The sequence below is a fragment of the Octopus sinensis genome, linkage group LG7, assembly GCF_006345805.1.
Source record: "Octopus sinensis linkage group LG7, ASM634580v1, whole genome shotgun sequence".
In the NCBI taxonomy this organism is placed as follows: Eukaryota; Metazoa; Mollusca; class Cephalopoda; order Octopoda; family Octopodidae; genus Octopus; species Octopus sinensis.
The window spans coordinates 26197530-26221330 of record NC_043003.1 but is presented as its reverse complement, the minus strand read 5'-3'; the positions used below and the strand labels follow the sequence as shown (position 1 = coordinate 26221330).

The 23801-nt window shown below is 37.8% G+C and overlaps 1 protein-coding gene across 12 annotated transcripts in view; it reads left to right on the top strand.

Moving 5' to 3' along the window:
- LOC115213810 (probable phospholipid-transporting ATPase IA) overlaps positions 1–23801 on the top strand; it is a 509671-nt gene that overhangs the window by 287184 nt on the left and 198686 nt on the right. For all 12 annotated transcript variants that reach the window (XR_004999986.1, XM_029782682.2, XM_036504660.1 and 9 more), the window contains one exon: positions 16401–16521. Coding sequence is in view for 11 of the 12 variants with exons in the window: in XM_029782682.2 (XP_029638542.1) it covers positions 16401–16521 (121 nt within the window). In the remaining variant the exon portion in view is untranslated. The remainder of the gene's footprint in view (positions 1–16400; positions 16522–23801) is intronic.

The following is a 23801-nucleotide window of genomic DNA, read 5'->3' as shown; positions in this document are numbered from 1 at the left end:
AACTAATCATGTCCAAAGAAGAAGCTATTCTCTTTCCCCTATGTTAATGTTTCTTGTGGATAATGCAAGAATGTCACAACTTCCATTCCTGAATTTCCATAAAAACATCATCTTCTATGCTTAATTAAAAAATATTATTTGGACAGATTGGCAGACCCATTGGTGCATTAGGGAGAAAAGTGCCATGCATTAATTGTTCCAGCTGTTTATGTCCTGTGTTCAAATCATGCTGAGGTCAACATTGCCTTTCATCCTTAAAGGGTTGAAAAAAGAAAGTAGCAATCAAGTATTGGGGTCAGTGTAATGAACTTCTCACCACCCCATCAAAATTGCTAGCCTTATGCCTAAATCAGGAAACGTTAATGATTGCTAACTGGCAGAATCATTAGTGTTAAAGAAAATACTTTTGATCTTGGTTCTTTGCATTGAGTTCAAATCCTCCCAAAGTTGACTTCCCCTTTCATCTTTTTGGGGGATTTGATAAAGTACCAGTCAAGTGCTGGGGTTGATATAGTAATTAATTAAGCCTTGTCCCTCAAACTTGCTGGCCTCATGCCTAATTTGAAACCATTTTTATTATTATTATTAGGGTATTAGATTGGCAGCATCCTTAGATCATTGGAAAATGTTGTATGGGATTTGCTCCAGCTCTTTATGTTCTTGGTTCAAATCCTGCTGAGGCTAACTTTTTCACCTTTCCAGAATCGATAACAGAAAGTACTAATCAAATATTGGGGTTCAATGTAATTGAATCGCCTCTTCTCCTCAGTAATTGCTGGCCTTGTCTACTACTACTACTACTACTACTACTACTACTACTACCACCACCACTACTACTACTGCTACTGCCTGAGTTGAGATCTTGCTGAAACTCACTTTATATTTTCATCTTTCAAGTGAAGTATTGTCAGTGATGATAATCAACTAGTCTCCTGGTCCCAGCATTTGGGATCATGTGTGGCTTAGTGGTGAGGGTATTTGACTTACAGTCACAAGGTCCTGAGTTCAGTTCCTGGTGGTACATTGTGTCCTTCAGTAAGACACTTTATTTCACATTGTTCCTGTCCACTCAGCTGGCAAAAATGGGTTGTAGCTGTGATTCAAAAGGGCCAGCCTTGTCACAGTCTGTATCGTGCTGAATCTCTCTGAAAAAAAAAAAACTACATTGATCGAATGAACTGGAACACTCGTCGTTGTCGTAACCAACGGCGTGTCAGGCAGTTGTTACCTGCAATAACAAGCAACATCATGATCAATAGATTAACATAACTATTAGAACATTGGACAGAAATGCCTTGTTGCATTTAGTTGCTACCCTTTAGGTTTTGAGTTCAAATTGCACTGATGTCAACTTTATCTCTCATCCCTACAGGCCCAATAAAATAAAATGCTCATCTATTAGTAATGGGGGTTGATTTAATCGACTGTTCTCTCGACTAAAATGCATGGTGCTGTGTTGTGTGTTTAATCATTATCATCACTCCTGACTTATTGTTTGTTGCAGGAGTATCTTGCGCTGTGTGGGCAAGTTATTCAACTCTACTTGTCCATTGTAATGTCTGGTTAAGATGTTTTGTTATTGTCGATGTTGTCAGCATCATTTTATTGTTCTGTTGTTCCTGCTTTTTACTTAAAATACAAAGCTTTCATTTTTTCCTCCCTCACATCATAATGCAAACAGCTGTTGCCTTACACAAATACAGCATGGTGACTGTGGCTATACTTGTAGTGGCCACAGTGTTGACAGTGGTGGTGGTGTTGGTGTTAGTGGTGGAGACGATGATAACAATAGTCATACTGTGAAGACAGTGGTGGCAATGGTTGTGATTCTGGTGATGAGGATTGGCAATAATGATGATATGTTTTATGTGATTACATCGACGGTGGTGTAATTATGGTGTAATGACAGACTATGGCAACGATGATGGCTGACAGTAATGGTGGATGGTGATGGTGGTGGTTGTGTCAGTGATGACAGTGGACAATGGTGGAGTGTGATGACAGCAATTGCTGTGTTAAGCCCCCAGGTCAGCTGCTCTGATCAGAACAGACCCGTCTTTGACAATATTGATGCTGCTGGTAGTGGTGATGATGGTAGTAGTGATGTTGGGAAAGTGGTGACTAGGATGTGCTTGTTTCTTAAGGTGACAGTTATAATCATGACAACGGTGATGACAAAGATGAGGATGGGTGGCAGCGAAGGTGATGACAGTGACAGCAGCAGTGGCAGTGACAGCTAGGATTGTTGCAGCAGCCGCAAACCATTAACAATAATAGTAGTGATAGTAGTGGTGGTAACGGTAGTAGTAGTAGTAGTAGTAGTAGTAATATCAATGTTGATGGCTGTAAACATGGCCGATCAGATATTGCTGCTGCTGCTGCTAATATTTCAGTCAGCAACAAGTATCTGCCACTTAGCCTCCTCCGCCACCTCTGCTCACATAGATCTTAGATGCCCTATTGATTTCAATGCTGATGGGTTTTTTTTTCTTTACTACCCATCTCTTGCTGTTTATATTATATTTCAATAATAATAATAATAATAATAATGATGATGATAATAAGAATAATGATCTTCATTACTCCGCCACTGCTTACCATGATTATAATCATCTTCCCCACCCTCACCTTAAGACTTTCTACATACCATCAGCACCAACTTCTCTCTTCCACTGCTATCTCCACCATCGTCATCACCGCCAGCATCACCTTCACTATACTGTTGCTAATACCATTATTATCACCATACTATTGCCATCACTATCCGTACTAATTTTACCATTTACCATTGCCACCATCATTATTTACCATTGATATCCATTTGCCACCAGCTACAACCACCACCACACTTGACTGTTTACCAAACAATACCACCACGACCACCATCCTTCTCACTGTATGTCATACTTTACTCATCCAACTAGTACCATGCATTAGTCTTAATACCAACAATGCCGCCACCACCACCACCATTACTCCTCCTACCATATGCCACATACTACTATGACTGTTTATCACATAACACCCAAAACTGCAGCAGCGACCACCACAACCATCTCTCACTGTATACTGTTAATACACAGCCACCAATATCGTGCAATAGTCATAATAACATCCCCCACCACCGCTGCCATGATCACCACCCTCATCATTATTACTCCTGTCCCCACCCCGCCCTGAATAGCATTACCATGCCATCTTTACTATCAACCTCTGCAGCATTATAAATCCTCTGCTGTCTCTTCACGATTCCCCATTTTTCTTAGATTTTCATCCTTGTTTTCTTATTTTCTCTCTCTATCTCCCATTCCTTTCCTTCTCTTTCTCTTTTTCCCATTTTTCTTCTTCTCTTTTTCTCATTCCTTATGTCTTCCTTTTTTTTTTACAAGCCTTTTTCTTCTCTCTCTTTTTCTTTCCCTTTTCTTTCTCACCCCTTTATCTTTTCTTCTTCATTCCTGCCTTGTTTCTTTTTTTTTTTCCTTATTTATTTCCCTTTTATTTTCTATTTTCTCACTCTCCTTATATATATATATATATATATATATATATATATATATATATATATATATATAATTTTAATTTCTTTGTTTAGACATATTTCTGCTAGAGGGAAAGTAAAGTTAGATGTCAAAGTTAGTCAGTCACACAAACGACCATATAGAATTGAAAAAAAAAATAACCAAAAAACAAACAGCCACATAGAATTGAAAAGAATTAGCAGAAAAACAAACAAACAAACAAACAACCACCACCCCAAGCACACAAACACACACAAACAGAGCAAAACAGCAATGTCCAGTTCCTATAACATTAGTTGGACTAGTTCCGGGACTACAATGGAACAGGATGGGACAGGGATCAGCTGTTAATTTGATTTTAGGCCTGCTGATCATTATAATTTCGAGATGGCTGTGTATGCATGCACACACATATGTGTGTGTGTGTCATGTGACTGTCTTTGATTGACCAGTTCCAGCTGTTCGTTGTTATTGGTCAGTTTCTCTTCTTACATTGGATGGATGGCAGTCCAGTCTTGTTGGCATTTTTCTCGTGGTGTAGGAAGCTACTGCAGCAGCTCGCGGCCAGCTGCTCCTGCTACAGATGATTGTTTTGCACGTTGCTCTTTTTCCTGGTTGTTTCTTTACTTGCTCTCCCTCCCCCTTCTCTCTCTCTCTCTCTCTATCTATACATATATATATATACACACACACACACACACACACACACACACACATATATATATATGTGTATGTATGTGTGTGTGTATGTAATTTGTTTTTTATGGTTTAGGAAAATAATTATCCAGTGTGCCTTAACCTCTCTCATCACCACCCCACACCTACCACTGCTACTACTACCACTACTGCTATGACAGCCACTGCCACTATGGCTTCTACTACAACTTCTACTGTTACCGTTGCTACTACTACTTCAACTACCAACACCACCACCGCCACCTCCTCCACTGCTACTGCTACTATCACTGCTACCTCTAACTCCACCACCACTGCTACCATTACCTCTGCCACCACCTCTGCTACAACCACCATTCCACCACTGCCTTCATATCCACTACAACCACCACCCATTCCTCCCTCCACACCACCTGTACTACCACAACCCCCCCCTTCACTACCACTATGTCCACTCCCACTACCTCCATCACCAGAACCACCACCACCACTAAATTACTGATTCCCATTTTTGCCTTCTTACAACTCCTCCTCTTCTTTTCCCTGTCTCTTGCATCTTATTAATCTCCTCCTCATCCTCCTCCTTCCGCTGCAACTCCTTTCTCCTCCTACCATTGTGCTTCCTCTTCTTTCTATATGGATTCCACTCCCCCTCCCCACTGTCCACTCTTCTCTCCCCCAGAGTTATATGACCATATGTCCATCTGCTTCCTTCTACAACTTAAGATCTCTTACAGATGCATTTTGTATTATCACTTGTTGTTCTGTTCTTAACCCCAGGTCAGGCCCGACTGAGCAGACCTGTTATCAAAGGTTTTGCAATGATGACCATACTGTGTTTTTGAATATTAGTCTTTATTTAAGATTGCTGGTGGTGGTGGTGGGGTGGGGGTCATGATTTGAGGGAGATTTTGTTGCTATTTTTAGCAGATTGAGTGATCTAAGTGGTTACATGTTAGTGGTTGTTTGGTATTTTAGGTTAAAGGAAGCTCCATATAAGTATCTGGAATGTATTTTGTTAGCTACAGCTGGTGAATCCAAATGTCCCATTGAGCATGGAGATGCTCATGGCAGACTTCATACATACTTAAATCTGTACCATTGTCTACCTAAGCAGAGAATCATCTGGCTGACATTTGTTTCAATTAATTTTGAAAGTAATGAAGGCTTTTAATGGAAATAACTTTGTCATTAAGTTCATGTTTGGAACATGATTTAACATGAAATTTTGGAAAGTTTTAAATTAGATCACAGGAAGTTTTATCATAGAACCAGAATTGGGGTTAGGCAGTCTGGTATCAAAATATTTGAGTCTTCACCTGCTGAACACCACCACTTGGCCTTTGGGAGTCTTCTCAATTGTAAGCTTTCAATTGAGCTCTGTGGTTTGGGGATAGCTCCTTCCCTCAGTCTCAGATGTCCTGAAAAAGTCATGGCTGTTACACTTCCTTCTTGACTGAAAGATTTATGACAGTAATAATAATCCTTTCTACTGTGGCAAAAAAGGCCTGAAATTTGGAGAGGGTTATGGCTAGTCTATTATATTGACTCCAGTACTTGACTGGTTCTCATTTTATTGATCCCAAAAGGATAACTGGCATCGACTTTCCTGGAATTTGAACTTAGAATGTAAAGACAGACAGAATGCTACTGAGTATTTTGTATGGCATGCTAACAATCCTGCCTACTCACCACCTTTTAGTGGTTTCAAATTTTGGTACTGGGCCAGTAATTTCAGAGGAGGGGATAATTTGAGTACATTGACCTCAGTGTTTGACTGGTACTTATTTTATCAATCCCGAAAGGATGTGAAAAGCCTCAGCAGAATTTAAACTCAGTATGTGAAGATGGATGAAATTCCACTAGACATTCTGCCAATTTGCTGCCTTAATAATAATAATTTCAAATTTAGGCACAAGGCCGGCAATTTTTTTTTGGTGGGGGTGGCTAAGTTGATTACATCGACACCCCCCTCCCCAGTGTTCATCTGGTACTTATTTTATTGACCCCGAAAGGTAAAGTCGATCTCAGTGGAATTTGAACTTGAAATGTAAAGACAGACCAAATGCCGCTAAGCATTTTACCTGGCATGTTAACAATTTTGCCAGCTCACTGCCTTAATAATGATAATAATTCTTTTCTACTCTAGGCACAAGGCCCAAAATTTTTGGGGAGGGTGTCAGTCGATTAGTCGACCCCAGTATGCAACTGGTACTTAATTTATCGACCCCGAAAGGATGAAAGGCACTGCTGCATAAGATTTCATATGAGTATCAGGAATCCAGTATCAAAAAGTACCAATCCAGAGCTGTGGATTGCTGCTTTGCAGTATCTGTTCCAGCACTTTGAGTTTGACTTTAACATTGATACTTGCAATGATGATGATGCTATGCTGTAACCACCCTAAATTACCCCACAACCTGTATAACATCAGTGTTGTGTGGGAAGGAGATTTACATGTATGGGTAATTGTTAGTCCTCTACAACAAAACAATCTCTTTTTCAGACCTTCACATACATGTGTCAGATGCCTGGTTTTAACAACTGGAAGCTCTACTAATGAGGTCACAAGGTTACATTAAAACTTGCTGCCTAGACAGGATTAAATAAATCCTTTATGTTCATCAAATGTCACACAAACATAAAATCAAGCTATATAAGCCAATGAATCAGCATTTACTTCAATCATGGACCAACTGCTGCCTGTGCAGGAGTTTTTGAATGGCATGCTCAATGAAAAATTTACCTTGAATTGATTAGTAGTGTAGCCTTACCTGACAATACATGTCTCATGTGACCCATTTTATATAAAAGGTTGCCCACACCTGCTCTACATGTTTGCTGGTTGTCTTATTGAAAATGGCAAAACTTTTACTTGAATTACATTCTGCTTTCTTAGTATTGAAAATAAATATGAGGGTCATTGGGGAATGTAGTCCTGGATATAGAACAAAATGTGGTTTGCTGTAAACCCCTTATTAGCCAAACAGATGTGCCCTTATATAATTCATTAAATATTTCCTGAGAGGAGGATAGTGATGTGTTCATTGTTTCCAAGAGTCTTTCTCCTACCCCTTTGAGACATGTCAAGAGACATTGGCCATAACTGCCAATCATAAAAGCATTATTAATATTATTATGGAAGGTGGATGAGAGCAGAATGTATGGCCTGGGTGAATGAGTCTGTTCTGAATATGTGGAATGTTAAGGACGCATGTCCTTGACATTAAGAGCAGTCTAGATTTTCGCTGAGTATTTAATACTTTCAATGCCAACCAAACCAAAACCACCTTGATCCTATGATAAAAACTTCCTGTTTCAAAATTATCTGAATTAAAACCTTCCATCAAAGCTTTGTTAATTTATGCTGCAAACATACCAGCTTAATAATCCTTTCTACTATAGGCACAAGGCCTGAAATTTTGGGGGAGGAGACTAGTTGATTACATCATACCCCAGCACTTGACTGGTACTATTTCATCAACCCCGAAAGGATGAAAGGTAAAGTCGACCTGAGCAGAATTTGAACTCAGAATGTAGCGACAGACAAAATACCACTTAGTTAATGATTCTTATTTCTTTATTGCCCATAAGGGGCTAAACATAGAGGGGACAAACAAGGACAGACAAAAGGAATGATTCAATTACATCAACCCCAGTGCATAACTGGTACTTTATCGACCCTGAAAGAATGAAAAGCAAAGTTGACCTGGGAAGAATTTGAACCCAGTACGTAACGGCAGATGAAATACTGCTAAGCATTTCGCTCGGCGTGCTAACGTTTCTGCCAGCTCGCCGCCTTATTCCATGCTAATAATTGCCTATAATCCCATGCTAATGATTCTGCCAGCTTGCTACCTTAATAATGCTAGTTATTTTATTAAATTCTTTGTTACTTTCAAAATTAATTAAAACAAAAGCCATGTAATTTTCAACAGAACTATCCTACTTTTCTTTCTTGTCTCAGTCACTGGACTGCAGCCGTGTTGGGCCACACTGCCTTGAAGGGTTTGGTCAAACAAATTGATCCCAGTACTTATTTTCTTAAGTCTTGTATTGATTCTATTTATCTCTTATGCCAAACTATTAAGCTATGGGGATGTAAACAAACCATTACCAGTTGCCAAGAGGTAGGGAGACAGTCTCACGTACACACACTTAAAAGGCTTCAGCATAGTTTCTGTTTTCCAGATCCACTCACATGGTGTTGATCTCCGTATGAGAGCTCAAAATCTCTCGTGGAAGTGTCATCCAACCAAAATGCAAATATATGGGAAACTACCACCTGTGTCACCTCTTGTGAAAGGTAGGAGAGTCCAGTTTGCTGGACATTGTTGTAGAGCTGAAAACGAGGCAATTTCTACTCTTCTCCTCTGGAAGCCATCTACTCATGATACCAGAGGGCGCACACTCTCCTACCCTGATGTAATCCCCAGGGATACAGGCATCCAGCAACAGGACCTCCATAATGCTATGATGGACCGTGAAGTCTGGCGTAGCATGGTAAATTCCATTGTCTCGACCACGGTCGAAGAATGATGAATGATGTTGATCAGCCCAGAGTTATAGTAGAAGATACTTACCCAAGATGCCACACAGTGGAACTGAAGTGAAAGTCCCATGGATCCAAAGCCTTGCCTTTTACTTGCAATTCACCCCAAAACTACATAGTTTCTTTAAACCCTGTTCTAGATAGTAGCACTCCAAAATAGCCACAGTCCTATGACTAAAACTGACAGAGTACAAAATATAATAAATTATTACTTAGTATGTACACACACACACTCACACACTGGCTTTTTCTATTGTTGGCTATGTGCCTAAGTAATCAAAATTATACTCTCATCACCTTCTTGAAATATCACTTGACAGTGAAAGGTGATGGTGAGAAAGGGAAGTTGTACACTTGAGCAAATTTAAAGAAAGGAAGGGGTGAAGGTTGTAGGTTTTGACTGTAGTGAATGGATGGACACTTCAGCTCCACTTGAAGGTGGAAACTGAGTGGGTGAGTGAGAGAAAGAGAGAAGGGTGTGAGGAGGCTTTTGTGCGTGTGTGAGTGTGAGAATCAAGGGAGGAAAGACTGATTTTTGTGTATTTTCCCAGATTGGTGTTCAATATCTGCAACAAAGCCATGAGCAACAATGAAACAGCAGGTCTGGTCCTAAAGGTTGTATCTAGAAGCACTCGAGGGTCAGGTGGTTGGTGGTCTTAAATGCATAATATATATAATCTATACATGTTGTGTTGGTTCCCTTACGCCACTTGACATCCGGTGTTGGTTTGTTTACATCCCTATAAGTTAGGGATTTGGCTAAAAGAATGACTGATAGAATAAGTGCCTGGCTTAAAAATATGTACCGGGGCCAATTTGTCCAACTAAACTCTTTAAGGCAGTGCTGTAGCATGGCTACATTTCAATAACTGAAATGATTAAAAGATTATATGTATACACATGCACACACACCCCCTCTTTGAAATTTCTGTTTGGTTGGTTGCAGTTATGAGACAATTTATACACACACACACTAGGTGTCCCAAAAGTACTGATGAGTTTTCAATTTTTAATGACTTCCTTAACTTTACAAGTAAAAGCATGAAATTTTGATATAATATAAAGGACCTAATGGAAATTAATATGCACAAGTCAAATTTTGCAACACCACTACTTCACTTATGAAAAATGACATCGCTTAAAGGCATCCATTTTTGGCTTCACACATGCGTGCTCTTTCCAAAACTTGCACCATAACATCCTCAAGAGTTTCAGACCCCACTTCTCTGATTTCTTTATTGATGTTCTCCTTCAGTTGCACCAGGGTCTCTGGTTTGTTGATGTAAACCCTCTTTTTCAGGTATCCCCACAAGAAAAAATCTGAGCCAGTCAAATTTGGGGAACATGAAGGCTAGTTGACATTGTCGTAGTGAAAGATTGTTCTCTCTCCGAAGCACTGCTGTAGGAACTGCATTGTTTCTCTTGCAGTATGAGCAATTGCCCTCTCTTGCTGGAACCATGTGTGAGGTCTCCTTTGAATGGCCTTCATGTTCCTCTGACTGGTCTCACCCGGATTTTTTCTTGTGGGGATATCTGAAAGAGAGGGTTTACATCAACAAACCAGAGACCCTGGTGCAACTGAAGGAGAACATCTATAGGGAAATCAGAGAAGTGGGGTCTGAAACTCTTGATGATATTATGATGCAAGCTTTGGAATGAGCACTGGCGCATGAAGTTGAAAATGACTGCCATTTAAGCGATGTCACTTTCCATATGTCATGTAGTGGTGTTGCAAAATTCGACTTGTGCATATTAATTTCCATTATGTCCTCTATATTGTATCAAAATTTCATACATTTATTTGTGAAGTTAAAGAAGATTTTAAAAATTGAAACCTGTCAGTGACTTTTGGGACATCCTGTGTATATATAAACTGACAAAAACAGCTAGCATTTTCTTAAATATGTCATATATTCTCTAAACAGTGATACAATAGTTATAATTCAAATCCTATGCATTGACTTTTAATTGGAAATCTATCCAATAAGTATTCTTGAGTAGCAAAGCATGATATACGAAATTGTAAAACATTTATTGTAGACTGTCAGCCATATAAAAAAATGTTTAAAAACTTTATAACAGCAATTGTTAAAAAGAGAAATGCACAAAATTTGTGACTCTTTGTATAATACCCCATATACAGCCACAGTTTCTATTGTATGCAATTTAGAAAATTTTCTGTACATTAATATATACAATTATGAATAGTTCTCTTTTCACTGCTTCAGAAAGCACTGTGAAGTTTATGCTTTAGTGAGATCAATACGACTGAAACCTACCCAACAGTGTCTCCTGTACCTGCCAAAAGGATTAAAATATGGTTTCAGACATTAAACTGAAAACTTGTCTTTTCTTCACCTTGTAACTACTTGGCTTTTCCACTGCTTATTGAATTAAACATGTGAAAAGTACCTTATCCATTGTATGTAAGCAACTTGCCTTAGATGTGAAGGATTTTAAGTTTAACAAAAGAAAAAAAAAACATTATAGAGTTTTATATTCACCCCTCTCTCTCTCTCTTTCTCTCTCTACATATATATATATATATATATATATATATATATATGGGATGAGGTGGTCAAGCATGACCTTTGAACATTGGGCCTCACAGAGACAATAACGAAAGACCGAGATCTCTGGAGATATGCTGTGACTGCGAAGATCTGACAAATAATGTGAGTTCATGGCTGTTTCCTGCACCAGCTTCACATAGCAGCCCCAGACCATCCAAAGTGCCTTGGATCGCAGGATGGCCTGCTGTGCTTACCTTGGATCATAGGGCAACCTGCTGTGCTTGAGGAGACCTATTGAGTCAAGTACATCAACATCAAAATAAAAATCAAATGGAATTCTAGTTGTGATACCTGTGCCGGTGGCACATAAAAAGCACTATCTGAACGTGGCCGATGCCAGTGCCGCCTTGACAGGCTTCTGTGCCGGTGGCACATAAAAAGCATCAACTGATCGTGACTGGTGCCAGCCTCCCCTGGCACGTAAAAAGCACCCACTACACTCATGGAGTGGTTGGCATTAGGAAGGGCATCCAGCTGTTGAAACACTGCCAGATCAGACTGGAGCCTGGTGTAGCCTCCTAGCTTCCCAGACCCCGGTCGAACCGTCCAACCCATGCTAGCATGGAAAACGAACGCTAAACGATGATGATGATATATATATATATATATATATATATATAGTAATTCCTCAATTAAAGCAGGTGTTATGTTAAAACCCCCCCCCCCCCAACACCTGTGATAAGTGAAAATCCGTGAAGTAGAAACAGTGTTGTACTGTATATTTTTTTTATTATTCTTATAATTTGTATAAGTTTATTTTTATTATGAATGCAAAATAAAACCACGCAGTTATTCACATAAACTTAAATAATAAACCGCAATAGGCGAACTGCAATATGGTGTGGGATTACTGTAGTTTCTTTTGTGTCCCACCATTAAAAAGTAGACTGACTGCTTTTCCACCCCACATTACTTTCATGAAGTGTATGTATATATGTAATAAATAAATATATATATGTGTGTGTGTGTGTGTGTGTGTATGTGTGTGTGTATGTGCAGGTATGGCTGTGTGGTTGAGAAGTTTACTTCCAAGCTGTGTGGTTTCAGTTTTAGTCCCACTGTGTGGTACCTTGGTCGTGTATTTTTTAATATAATCCTGGGCCAACCAAAGCTTGGAATGGATTTGCTAGAAACAAGTGCATCATGTGTAATGCTTCATGTATATAATTGTGTGTGTGTGTGTGTGTGTGTGTGTGTGTATGTATGTGTGCACACATGCATGTGTATTTGTGTGTACCTGTATTTTGACATCATATGATAGCTGTAATCAAACACCACTGTCATATAAGCAGTGTTGTTCAATTCCAGTTTTCCATGAAAACCATCTTTGGCCATGGGGAAATATTAACCTGCTTGGAAACAGGCGAGGAAATTTGACCATAGTAAGTCTGCCATAACAAATGTTGGGCCCATGCAAAAGGATAGAAAACCTTTTTTTCACCTTCATCATTTTGTCAAGGGGAATTGCAAAATTGACTTATTAGGCATTTGAGTTTGCTAACATAAAACGTCTGAAGTTGCAGTATTTGTGTTTTGAGTGCTGTGGCATAATGTGGGTTACCAGCTCTTAAGGAGAAATCAGGCATCAAAGGGTGGGCTTTTTTTTATATATTACTACTATTTTTGAAATTTTGTACTTTAGTGGCCCTTTCCATGCTACATTACTCTGTGTATGTGTTTAAGTGAATGACTTCATTATTGGGGCAAAGGAACAAACCATAAAGAGAGAAAAATAATTTTAATTGATCAAAATATCTTTTAATTATGTCTGCTTCATCATTTAATGTCACTTTTCCATGCATGCCTGGGTCAGATGGAATTTGAGGCAAATTTTCTGTAGCTGGATGCCTCTCCGATCACCAACCTTCACCTGTCTCTAGGCAAGGTGATATTTCCACACAGCTAGGCATGTTCTCACAGAATATACAAAATGAACAACACTGCTTGTATGACAGTGACAATCATTTTACAACTATCACACAATGTCAAGGCAGGGAGAACATGGATGCACTTAAACACACACATGCGCATACATGCTCACACACATATTGTTGTGTCTGGGGAGAGTCATTCTCTTTTAGTGCCTTATTTAACACACTGGTATAATTTCCACTCATTTACTTATTTATTTTTCCTAAAATGTTCGTTGCATCTTGCAACCTTTTCAATAGCCGTTGGCTGTGTCCATTATCCGAGAATACAGCTCGGTTAACAGACGGTCAGTGACTATTGAAAAGGTTGCGTGACACAACAAAAATTTTAGGAAAAATAAATGAGTGGAAACTTTACCAGTGTGTATGTGTGTTAAATAAGACACTAAAAAAGAAAGACTCTTCCCAGACACAACAAAATATGCTTCAACACACGAACTCATATAAAGAATCTTGCAAACCAAATCCAAAAACGAAGTGTGTGTGTGTGTGTGTATATATATATATATATATATATATATATATATATACATACACACACACACACACACACAACAGGCTTAGTTTTCATGTGTCAAATCCACTTACAAGGCTTTGGTCACCCCAAGGCTACACTAGAAGACATTTTCCCAAGGTACTGTAGAATGGAACAGATCTCAGAACTATGAAGTTGGAAGTAAATTTCTTACCTCACAGCCTCATCTGTATTTTATAATGATGATACTGTAGTTAGTAGTAATTGTAGATATCTATTGATTTCACCATAATAATTGTGTACATCAACAGCATAGATAAATTTAACCCTTTAGCATTCACATTACTCTGTCAAATGTAATGCTTATTTATTCACATTGTTTTGAATTAATCATGAATCATCTTGTAGCTTTGAGATTTTGATGGTGTGATTGTGTATTTTTAGAATGACATTGTAGGGTAAGTGTCAGAGGCTAGATCTGGTCAGTTTTGAACATAAAACAAGGTAGAATATTTGAACCAGATATGGCTGGTTTAAATGCCAAAGGGTTACTGTTGAGTCAGTGGTTAGCAATTAGTTACCCCCACCATGACTAATTGCACTCTCCCTACAAGAGTTTAGCTATACAAGGAGTTGCAACAATTATTGCTGTTTATCTCGGTCAGCTCCGATTGAACCAACTTGTGATCAAGTGTTTCAAAGATGAACATCTCATTTGTTTTCAGACATCTAATACTATATGCAGGCATCTAATATTAATAGCTATCATCTTTTTTTAAGTGTCAAGGTATAATTTAGGGGAAATTTGGCTGCTGTTTCTAATAGGTTGAGTAACCACATAGAGGATCTGCTGCTGCCTCTAGCTGGTGTACGGGGCAGTAATTTAGTTGAGATATTTTATGATGTTCCTCTACTCCTTTCTTTAGTACCAATTGTGGTATATGTAATACTGTCCTACTTACCTCAACAACAATTAGCCTATTGGCCAATGAAAATGCATCTGTGATTGCCCATCCTGTTAGCTATAGTAACCAACTCTTTCCCTCCCTCTTTCACTCTTATTCTCTCTCTGTGTCTTTCTCTCATACCACACCCTTCAGCCTTAAACTGAAGGGGTTAATTGGACACTGGTTCTGTATACGAAGACATGTAGTTCAGTGATTAGAGTATAGGCTCATGATCATAAGGGCATGGGTTCAATTCCAAGACTGGGTGTTAGTGTGTTGTGTCCTTGAGTAAAGTACTTCATTTCACATTGCTTCAGTCTCCTCAGCTGAAAATGAGTACCAGCTGAGTGTTAGTGTCATTATCTCTCTTACTCCCTCTCTCTATCTCTCCCTCTCCCCCCTCTCTCTCATGTCCTTGATGTTCTATTCCACTCAGTAAACAGTGGTAGGCCTGAGAGGATGTTATATTGCAACTATGTAGGCACCTAAAACAACTTGGCAAAAGCATGATCCAAGATACCAAGGTGGTCATGGCTGGAATGCCTTTAATTAAAGGTTCATTCAAGCAAATCTGATTTGAGGTTAAACAACGAGAAGTGTGTGTGTGTCTTATTGTCTTGATAGGATAATTGTAAATAAATGTCACTGTCATACAGCGGTGTCATTTTCAATCTTCCATGAAAACATGTCCGATCATAGGGAGATATTACGTAACTTTAGAAACAAGTGAGGGTTGGCAATACAAAGGGCTTCTGGCTGTAGAAAATCTGCCTCAACAAATTCTGTGTGATCCATCTGAGTATAGAAAAATCGATGTTAAAAGGATGATGGTACCACTTTTCTTAATGCCTCACAGTTCTCTCAGACTAATACTGAAATTTAAAAAAAGATCTTTGCTTCAGTTCTATATTTAAGAGATGAGGAATTATGTACATTATTTACATTCGACAGATATTTGTCTTCATTTTGTTTGTTGTTAACACAATGTTTATATCAGTCGAAACGTGTTAACAACAAACAAGATGAGGACAAATATCCGTCGAATGTAAATAATGGTCTTTGATTGCTTTTAACAGAGTTCACTTTGTTGCTAGCTAGATCTAAGACCTTAGGATAATTTTGTCCCTTCCATCTACCATTCATGAAGATTATGAAAAAGTTTTTGGCATTGCCATTCCTCCTAAGAAAAATCCAGTTGACTGCCTGCCATATAGCTCTGAGGGACCTTATTCGTGCTCATTTTACCTGCTAGAAATAGCAGCCACATATTCCTTAATCCTTTAGCACTAAAACCAGCCACATCCAGCCTGAATATTTTACCTATTTTATATTAAAACTGGCCAGATCCAGTCCCTCACACCTATCATACAAGATCATTCTAAAAATAAAATCACTTCATCAAAGTCTTGAAGCTGCAAGACAACGCATAGTCAATTAAAAATAGTGTGAATAAATAAGTATTAATTTAACTGAGTAATATGAATATTTTAAAAGGGTTAAAAACATATTCTAACGTTTACAAAATTTATATAGAAGAATGAGGTCCTGAATGTATGACATTTTTGGAATAGCTGACATCGATTTTAATCATAGTTCTGCTTATTCCATGGTTGACCTGAATGCAAACAGTAATAAATAATTTTATATAAAATTGGCCTTGTGCCTCGTTTGAAAGAAAGATATTTTCTTCATTCTTGGAGTGACCTTTTTCTCTACATGTATCTTTCAGCATATCAATCCATGCACGATGTACCAGAGTCAGAAACAACGGAAGAAGTTGAGCCCACAAACCAGCGTGTTGTATATATTAATACTTCCCAACCGGTGAAATACTGCTCCAATAAAATAAGGTAGGCATTCTATACTTACTTTCTTTAATTCTCTAATTCTTACAGACATAGCTGTGTGATTACTGGTTTATTTTACGACATGGTTGTGAGTTCAATCCTACTATGGGACCTTATTCAAGTGTCCCCATCTCTAACTTTGGATTAATCAATATTTTGTGAGTAAAATTTTGTGGATGAAAGCCACAAAAGCCTATGATGTATATTTATATATGTGTATATATATATATGTGTATATATATATATATATATATATATATATCTTTTCTCTTTTATTTGTTTGTCATTAGACTGTGGCCATCCTGGGCCACTGCCTTGAAGAATTTTTAGTCGAATGAATTGACTCCAGTACATATTTTTTTTTAAGCCTGGTACTTATTCTGTCTGTTTTGTTTTGCCAAATCACTAAGTTACAGGAACATAAACACACCTGCACTAGTTGTCAAATGGGGGAGGGGACAAACACACTCACAAGGCTTTGATTAGCTTGAGGCTTTAGTAGAAAACATTTGTACAAGGTGCCATGCAGTGGGACTGAACCCAGAATCATGTGGTTGGGGAGCAAGCTTCTTACCACACTGCCATGCTTGCACCTGTATATGTATATATCACGTGATCACGTGACCGACCAGACCATCAGATGTTGTTACACATCACTGGTCACAATGCATTCGCATTGTTTTAGCCTTCGAATGACGCCACCCCGCTGGCTAAGCGAGCAGGCCAACAGAAGAAAGAGTGAGAGAAAGAGTGGTGAAAGAGTACAGCAGGGATCACCACCCCTTGCCGGAGCCTCGTGGAGCTTTTTAGGTGTTTTTCGCTCAATAAACACTCACAACGCCTGGTCTGGGAATCAAAACCACGATCCTGCGACCGCGAGTCCGCTGCCCTAACCACTAGGCCATTGCGCCTCCACATATGTATGTATATATATATGAGATGTGTTGAAAGAACTGGAAAATTGATTGGCGGTTTGATAGTTTTATACTGCTAAGATTATTTTATTCATACAAGTTAGTTTCAGACCCACCCAAATGTCACTAAAATCTCACTTGACTGCCTAAAAGATGAAAGTGTGCTTTAACCTTTTTGATACTGACCCACTTGATACCACCCCTTGTTCTAAAATACTGACTTTTTGTTTCAAACACTAGCTTAATAATAAAGTCTGTATTTTTCAACAAAAATATGGTACGAAGAGTTTGGAGGGAGGGGGGGTATGTATGTATGACACCTATGTGATATGTCAAAAGAACTGAGAAACAAGGTGGCAGTCAGATAGTTTCATAGTGTTAAGATTTTATTCACTATGCAAGATGGTTCCAGATGCAGCCAACCATACCAAGATGGAAAAAAAAAACATCTAGTCATATGGTTGCTTATACAACAATTTTACTGACCTATATATAATCAAAGTGTTCTTTTTGTTCTGTCATGTTGATTCCTGTAGAATAGCTCAGCTATGTTGTTGCTCATCTCCCTCTCATCTCCCTCTCATCTCATCTCATCTCATCAAACCTCTGATCAAAATCATTCGTTGTGAATGATTTTTTTTTTTCAACCCGTCCTTTTTTTATGTCCATGGAAATCACAATCACATTATCAAATGTTCTCTTTTCCTTTTAGTTGGTAGGGCATGATTTGAGGGAGAGTTTGAAACTATAGGGTGGGGCAGAGAGGACGAACGTGTTTGAAATGGCTATTATTCAGCCCCAGTTGGAGGGACATATGTCCAACCAGTACCATTCAGTCTGTGGTGTCTTAGCATTTTCTTTCTTTCTTTCCAGATTAAGTTTTTTCATCAAAGTTGCGGGCCAGAGCCCTAATTATAGACTTACAAAATCTGTATACAAGTGCTTATACAAGTATTTGCTTTATAATATATAAAGGATATTAAAATAAGGGTAAGAACAAAACAATTTATTAATTTTCTCATAAGTAGAAAATAACCGCGAAACATTATTCTCATGGGATATTTGGGATTGATGTTTCTTCATCAACATCTCAATGTTTGAAGAAATGCTAGAGGTGGATACTTTCAAGTTATTTTCAAGATGATTATCAGTTATTCTTGATCTTACTTTGGATTTAGTAGATTTCATTCTTAAGAATAGCTGCTAACATTTATATGTGCTACCAAAGTGACATTTTCTTTCTAGCAAAATCCACGATCAAGGGGAAATTTTCTCTAGGTAGGCTTTTATAAAACTCTATTAGTGAATGATCTCTCATTTCCCATTTTAAATCTTCATTCCCTTGGAGTTCAGTTAATTCCGTCTGTAATTCCTCGGGAGCCTGGTTAATATTAATATCAAAAGATGAAGAAAATATACGTAGATTTGTTTCTTGTGATCTGAAATCTTGAAATCTATTATTGAATTTTTCGTTGATCAATTTTACCTCATCTGCATAAGAAGTACAATCGATTTTGCCATGAATTGCCAATGTTGGGTAATGGAATGGATTACAATTTCTGAGCTGTCGTTCCCAGTTACATTTTGTACAACTGATGAATGAATTGGCCTTCTCCTTGCAATTTCAAATTAAGGTCATTAAGATATGAAATAAAGTCAACAAGAAAAGCAAGATCACATATCTAGCCATCATCACTTAATTCAGGCATAGACTTTCCTTTCATTTCCATGAATGTAAAAATTTCGCTCCTCAGATCATAAAATTATTTCAACATTTTTCCTTTGCTCAATCATCACACCTCACAATAGTAAACCAAATCTCCATACTCTGCCTCGATATCCTCAAGAAATTCTTTAAATTGGTGGTGGGTCAAAGCTCAAGATTTTATAAAACTTCTACTTGAAACAACCTTGGATATGACATGTTCAAATTTGAGTGACTTCGCACACAAATTCTCTTGGTGAATTATGCAATGAAAAATGGATAAATCCTTTGTGTCTATATTCATAGAAGCCAATTCTGATCTGGTTTTAGAAACTAAGCCTGCTTTACTACCAACCAAAGCAGGCGCACCATCTGTTGATAAACCATGAAGGTTTTTGAAATGTAGATTAAATCTGGCCATTAACATTTTCAGTTCTTGAAAAATATCCTCCCCTGTGGTGGTGTCTTTCATTCCCCAAAGACCAAGCATTTCTTCTGTGATATTTAAATCTTCATCAATTCCATGTACAAAAGCTGCAAGTTGGGCTGTATTTGACACATTACTGCTCTCATCAATAGCTAAGGAAAGATATTTAAAATGTAAAGAAAGTCTTTTCAAGCCTAATTCTACATTAGTTGCAAGTTTGTCAATCTGTTTTGTTACAGTTCTACAAGACAAACTAATATTATCAATTTCTTTCTTTTTTACCTGAACAAAAAATTTCAGCTTCTGCTTGTTGGCATTCTTTTACAATTTCACCATTGGAATAATTTTTTGAATGTTTTGCAATTTTCTCACTAATGATATAACTAGCACGAATGATATTTTCGGTATCTTCACATCTCATCATCATTTAACGTCTGCTTTCCATGCTAGCATAGTCTCTTGACAAAAATTGTCTGCTGCTCTTTCAAATCTTTTATTAAATTTTCAACTTTTTGTTTCCTATGTTGACCTTGAAAACTTTCATAATGAGATGAGTGTTTGGAGATGTAGTGTCTTTTTACATTATATTCTTTAATGACAGAAACTGATTCTGAGCAGAGTAAACACACTGGTTTGTCTTTGATTTGTATGGAAAAATAATCATTGATCCACTTTTCTTGGAGCACTCAGGATTCGTTATCCACTTTTCTCTTTTTTGATGACAAAAAATATAGATAGTGGTGATAAATAATGGTGTATATGTTGGGGTATGAAATATAAACTTTATATAAGGAAAATACATACTTGATCAGAGGAATAAGAAAGAAACGGAATGTTGTGTACGGCTGATATTCTCAATAGTTGTTTGGATTTGAATTAAGTTATTTCTGGCCTTTGCATATTAGCAAATTAATAAGTTTGGAATGTCTTGAGTTAGTAGCTTGATCGTTCACCAAACTGGTTTTTGGGTTTGAGAGAATTTGAGTGAGTGTGTGAATGACATGTTAATCATTTGCTAGTGTCAAGAAAAGATAACCTTATGGATTGAAAGTTAGCTACTCATAAGCCCTGACTAGTAGGGCTTATGTTTAGTTTCATTTTATTACTAATGTTTCTGTCTCTTTTTCGAGGAAACTTCAGTTTCACTTTCTCTATTTTGATTCTACGTATTTAGTCCTTTCACCTTTCCTAGAATTTTTGCTGAAGTACATTCTACAAAAGCTTGTTTAGTTTTTACCTATTTACTTTACAAGTCGACCAGACTAGAAAATTAACCACTTCACAGCTGCACTGCTACAGGTCTCCACAGGCCAGAGAAAAAGGCTTCGTGAGCCAGATCTGACCCGAGGGCCAAAGGTTGCCCATGCCTGAGCTAAGATATATAGGAACTGAAGGATGGCTGGCCCCTAGACATATCACACCAGGTTCATCAATGTATGGACATGTTCTGTTGTCGGGTGAACCAGTCCTACTCACTGCCTTAGGGTTAATTAAGTTCAGTGCCTCAAGGGTAAGCTGTGAAGAGGAAGAGACTAGTTGTGTAACTTGTAAATAAAATGGCAGAAGGCAGCAGGAAACTACTGCTGAATATTCATGAATTTTCAGACTCTGACATAGAGGTCCTTGTATTTGAAATATTATTCCATCAGATGTTGCCAAACAGCCAGTTGTTGTCTACAAAGTTTTGTATGTGTCTTGGTCCTTTGTTGGAATCTCTAAACTGTTGTCTTTGTAGGCTGATAGAACATTTCTTTCAGTAATGAAATCTTTCTCTAGAAACTGTCACAAAACATGTGTATCCCGTCCATCCATTTACTCTGCTCGCTATTCTTGGGAGGGTCATGGTGGGTAGAATCCTAAAGAGTCCTATCAGAAGCAACTGTCATGAGACTTTCCAACTGGATTCCCAAGTGTGACCAACTGAGTCTATAGATATTATCCACCCATCTCAGTTTTGATCTACCCTTATGTCTCATGCCAATTGGCTTGACTTGAAGAATCTGTCTTGCAATTCTTTCCTGTGACATTCTAATCCTGTGTCCATAATACCATATGTGTGTCCACTCAATACAGAGAAGTAGTGGCTTGACCTGCAGAGATACCCTGATCTCTGTACTATGCACCCTGTTGAGTAACATTACTCCAAAGATCCTTCAGAGTAACCCTATTTTAGTAGCTTTTCTTCACAATCATTGTCATAACCCAACATTCATGACTATAGGTGAGGGCTAAGCATGAAACCGAGATTGAAGACAAGTTTGGCTCTATCTTTTTTATTATTACTACTAAAGCAGCAAACTTGCAGAATAGTTAGCAAGCTGGATGAAATACTTAATGCTATTTCACCCATTGCTACGTTCTGAGTTCAAATTCCACCGAGGTTGACTTTACCTTTCATCTTTTCAGGGTCGATGAAATAAGTACCAGTGGAAAAAAAGTTGATGTAATCAACTCATACCCTCCCCCAAGATTGCTGCCCTTGTGGCAAAATTTGAAACTATTATTATTAAACCTCTCCAGATAGCCCTGTAATAACCTAGATAATCCTGCTAGTGTTTTAATCACATACAATACAAAACATTACAGTGTAAGCAAACAGTCTTCATTGAATTTTCTTTTTTCCTTCTGAATAGGATGATCGTTCAAAGTATAATAATATAATAGGATGATCTTTCTGAATGTAATCAGTTAACCATAAAGTTTGTTTTTGTTCGAAAACTCTTATTTTGAGCTCTTTTAATTAGGCCATATATTATATCTTATATTAATTAGGCCAGATACTACATCTGATCTAGTTCATATGATTCAGTGGTTATATAGTAAGACATGTTGGGTGGCTGATGATATTGTCACTTCAAATTGTATAGCCACTCCACTCATAAGCTCTTCATCTATGGTATTTTTGTATTTTTGTGCACATGCACTATGATTCATCTTACTACTGCTGACACAAGAAAGTGTCTCAATTTCAATACAGGAATCTCTGTTTCGACAGAGAATTTATGAATGTCTTGACTTCCTATGATACTGCTTCACCACTTCCACTCTCTTTCCATACTCAACTACACCATCCTTTCATGTGTCATCTAGGTAATTATTCATGTGTGTATGCTCTGTTTGTGTATCTATATAGTGCGTATGGAATATGTTTATGGATGTGTATCTAGGTTTGTATGTAAGGACAATTTACACTGGGTGTATGTGTACACACACACATGTAGGTGTATATCTCTCTCCATATATATATATATATATGAAACTTACTGTTAATAAAAACCAGGTGTGTTGTGTTCTGTTACTTAAGTGAAAAAGTGTATAATAAATGCACAAATACAAAGTTAAAAACATACAATGAATGTACAGGTGAACATAAAAAATGTATACTGAGTGCACAAACAGATGGAAAACAGACACAGAAGGTCCCTTATTCTGCATCAGTTTGAGTAATACCATCTGGTTGATAACTGATGAAGAATTAGGGACCTTAAAACGATAACAATGAATGTGTATAATTAGACTATAAAAATGAAAGGAATAGAAGAGTAGCTAATATTTTCGGTTATATACTCTTTGTCAAGAAGTAAAACCAGTAGGAGAAAAAGAATTGGAAATGATAGGTACACCTGTATATGCAACAAAACTTCCATAAACCACAAACCCCTAAAGAAGTATAACCCTTACAAGAATTAGAATCTCAATGAAAGAAGATCAGACAATTTCAGTGTATGGCATAAAATATATCACATAGCTATCATAATCCAAGGACAAGTTTAACAGCAAAAATTAGAATTTCAATGGACACTTTAGAACCACAAGAACACAAGATGCTGAAGACTCACAATCAAAAATACACATGGGGAAAAAATAAATAGGTACGGAGTGGCTGCATGGTAAATACCTTGCTTACCAACCCCATGGTCCTGGGTTCGGTTCCACTGCATGGCATCATGGGAAAGTGTCTTCTACTATAGCCTCAGGCCGACCAAAGTCTTGTGAGTGGATTTGGTAGTTGGAAACTGAAAGGAGCCTGTCATATATATATATATATATATATACACACATACACACACACACACACACACACACACACACACACACACACACACACACACACACATATATATATATACGTGTGTCTGTGTCTGTCCCCCAAACATCACTTGACAACTGATGCTGGTGTGTTTATGTCCCCGTAACTTAGCAGTTTGGCAAAAGAGACTGATAGAATAAGTACGAG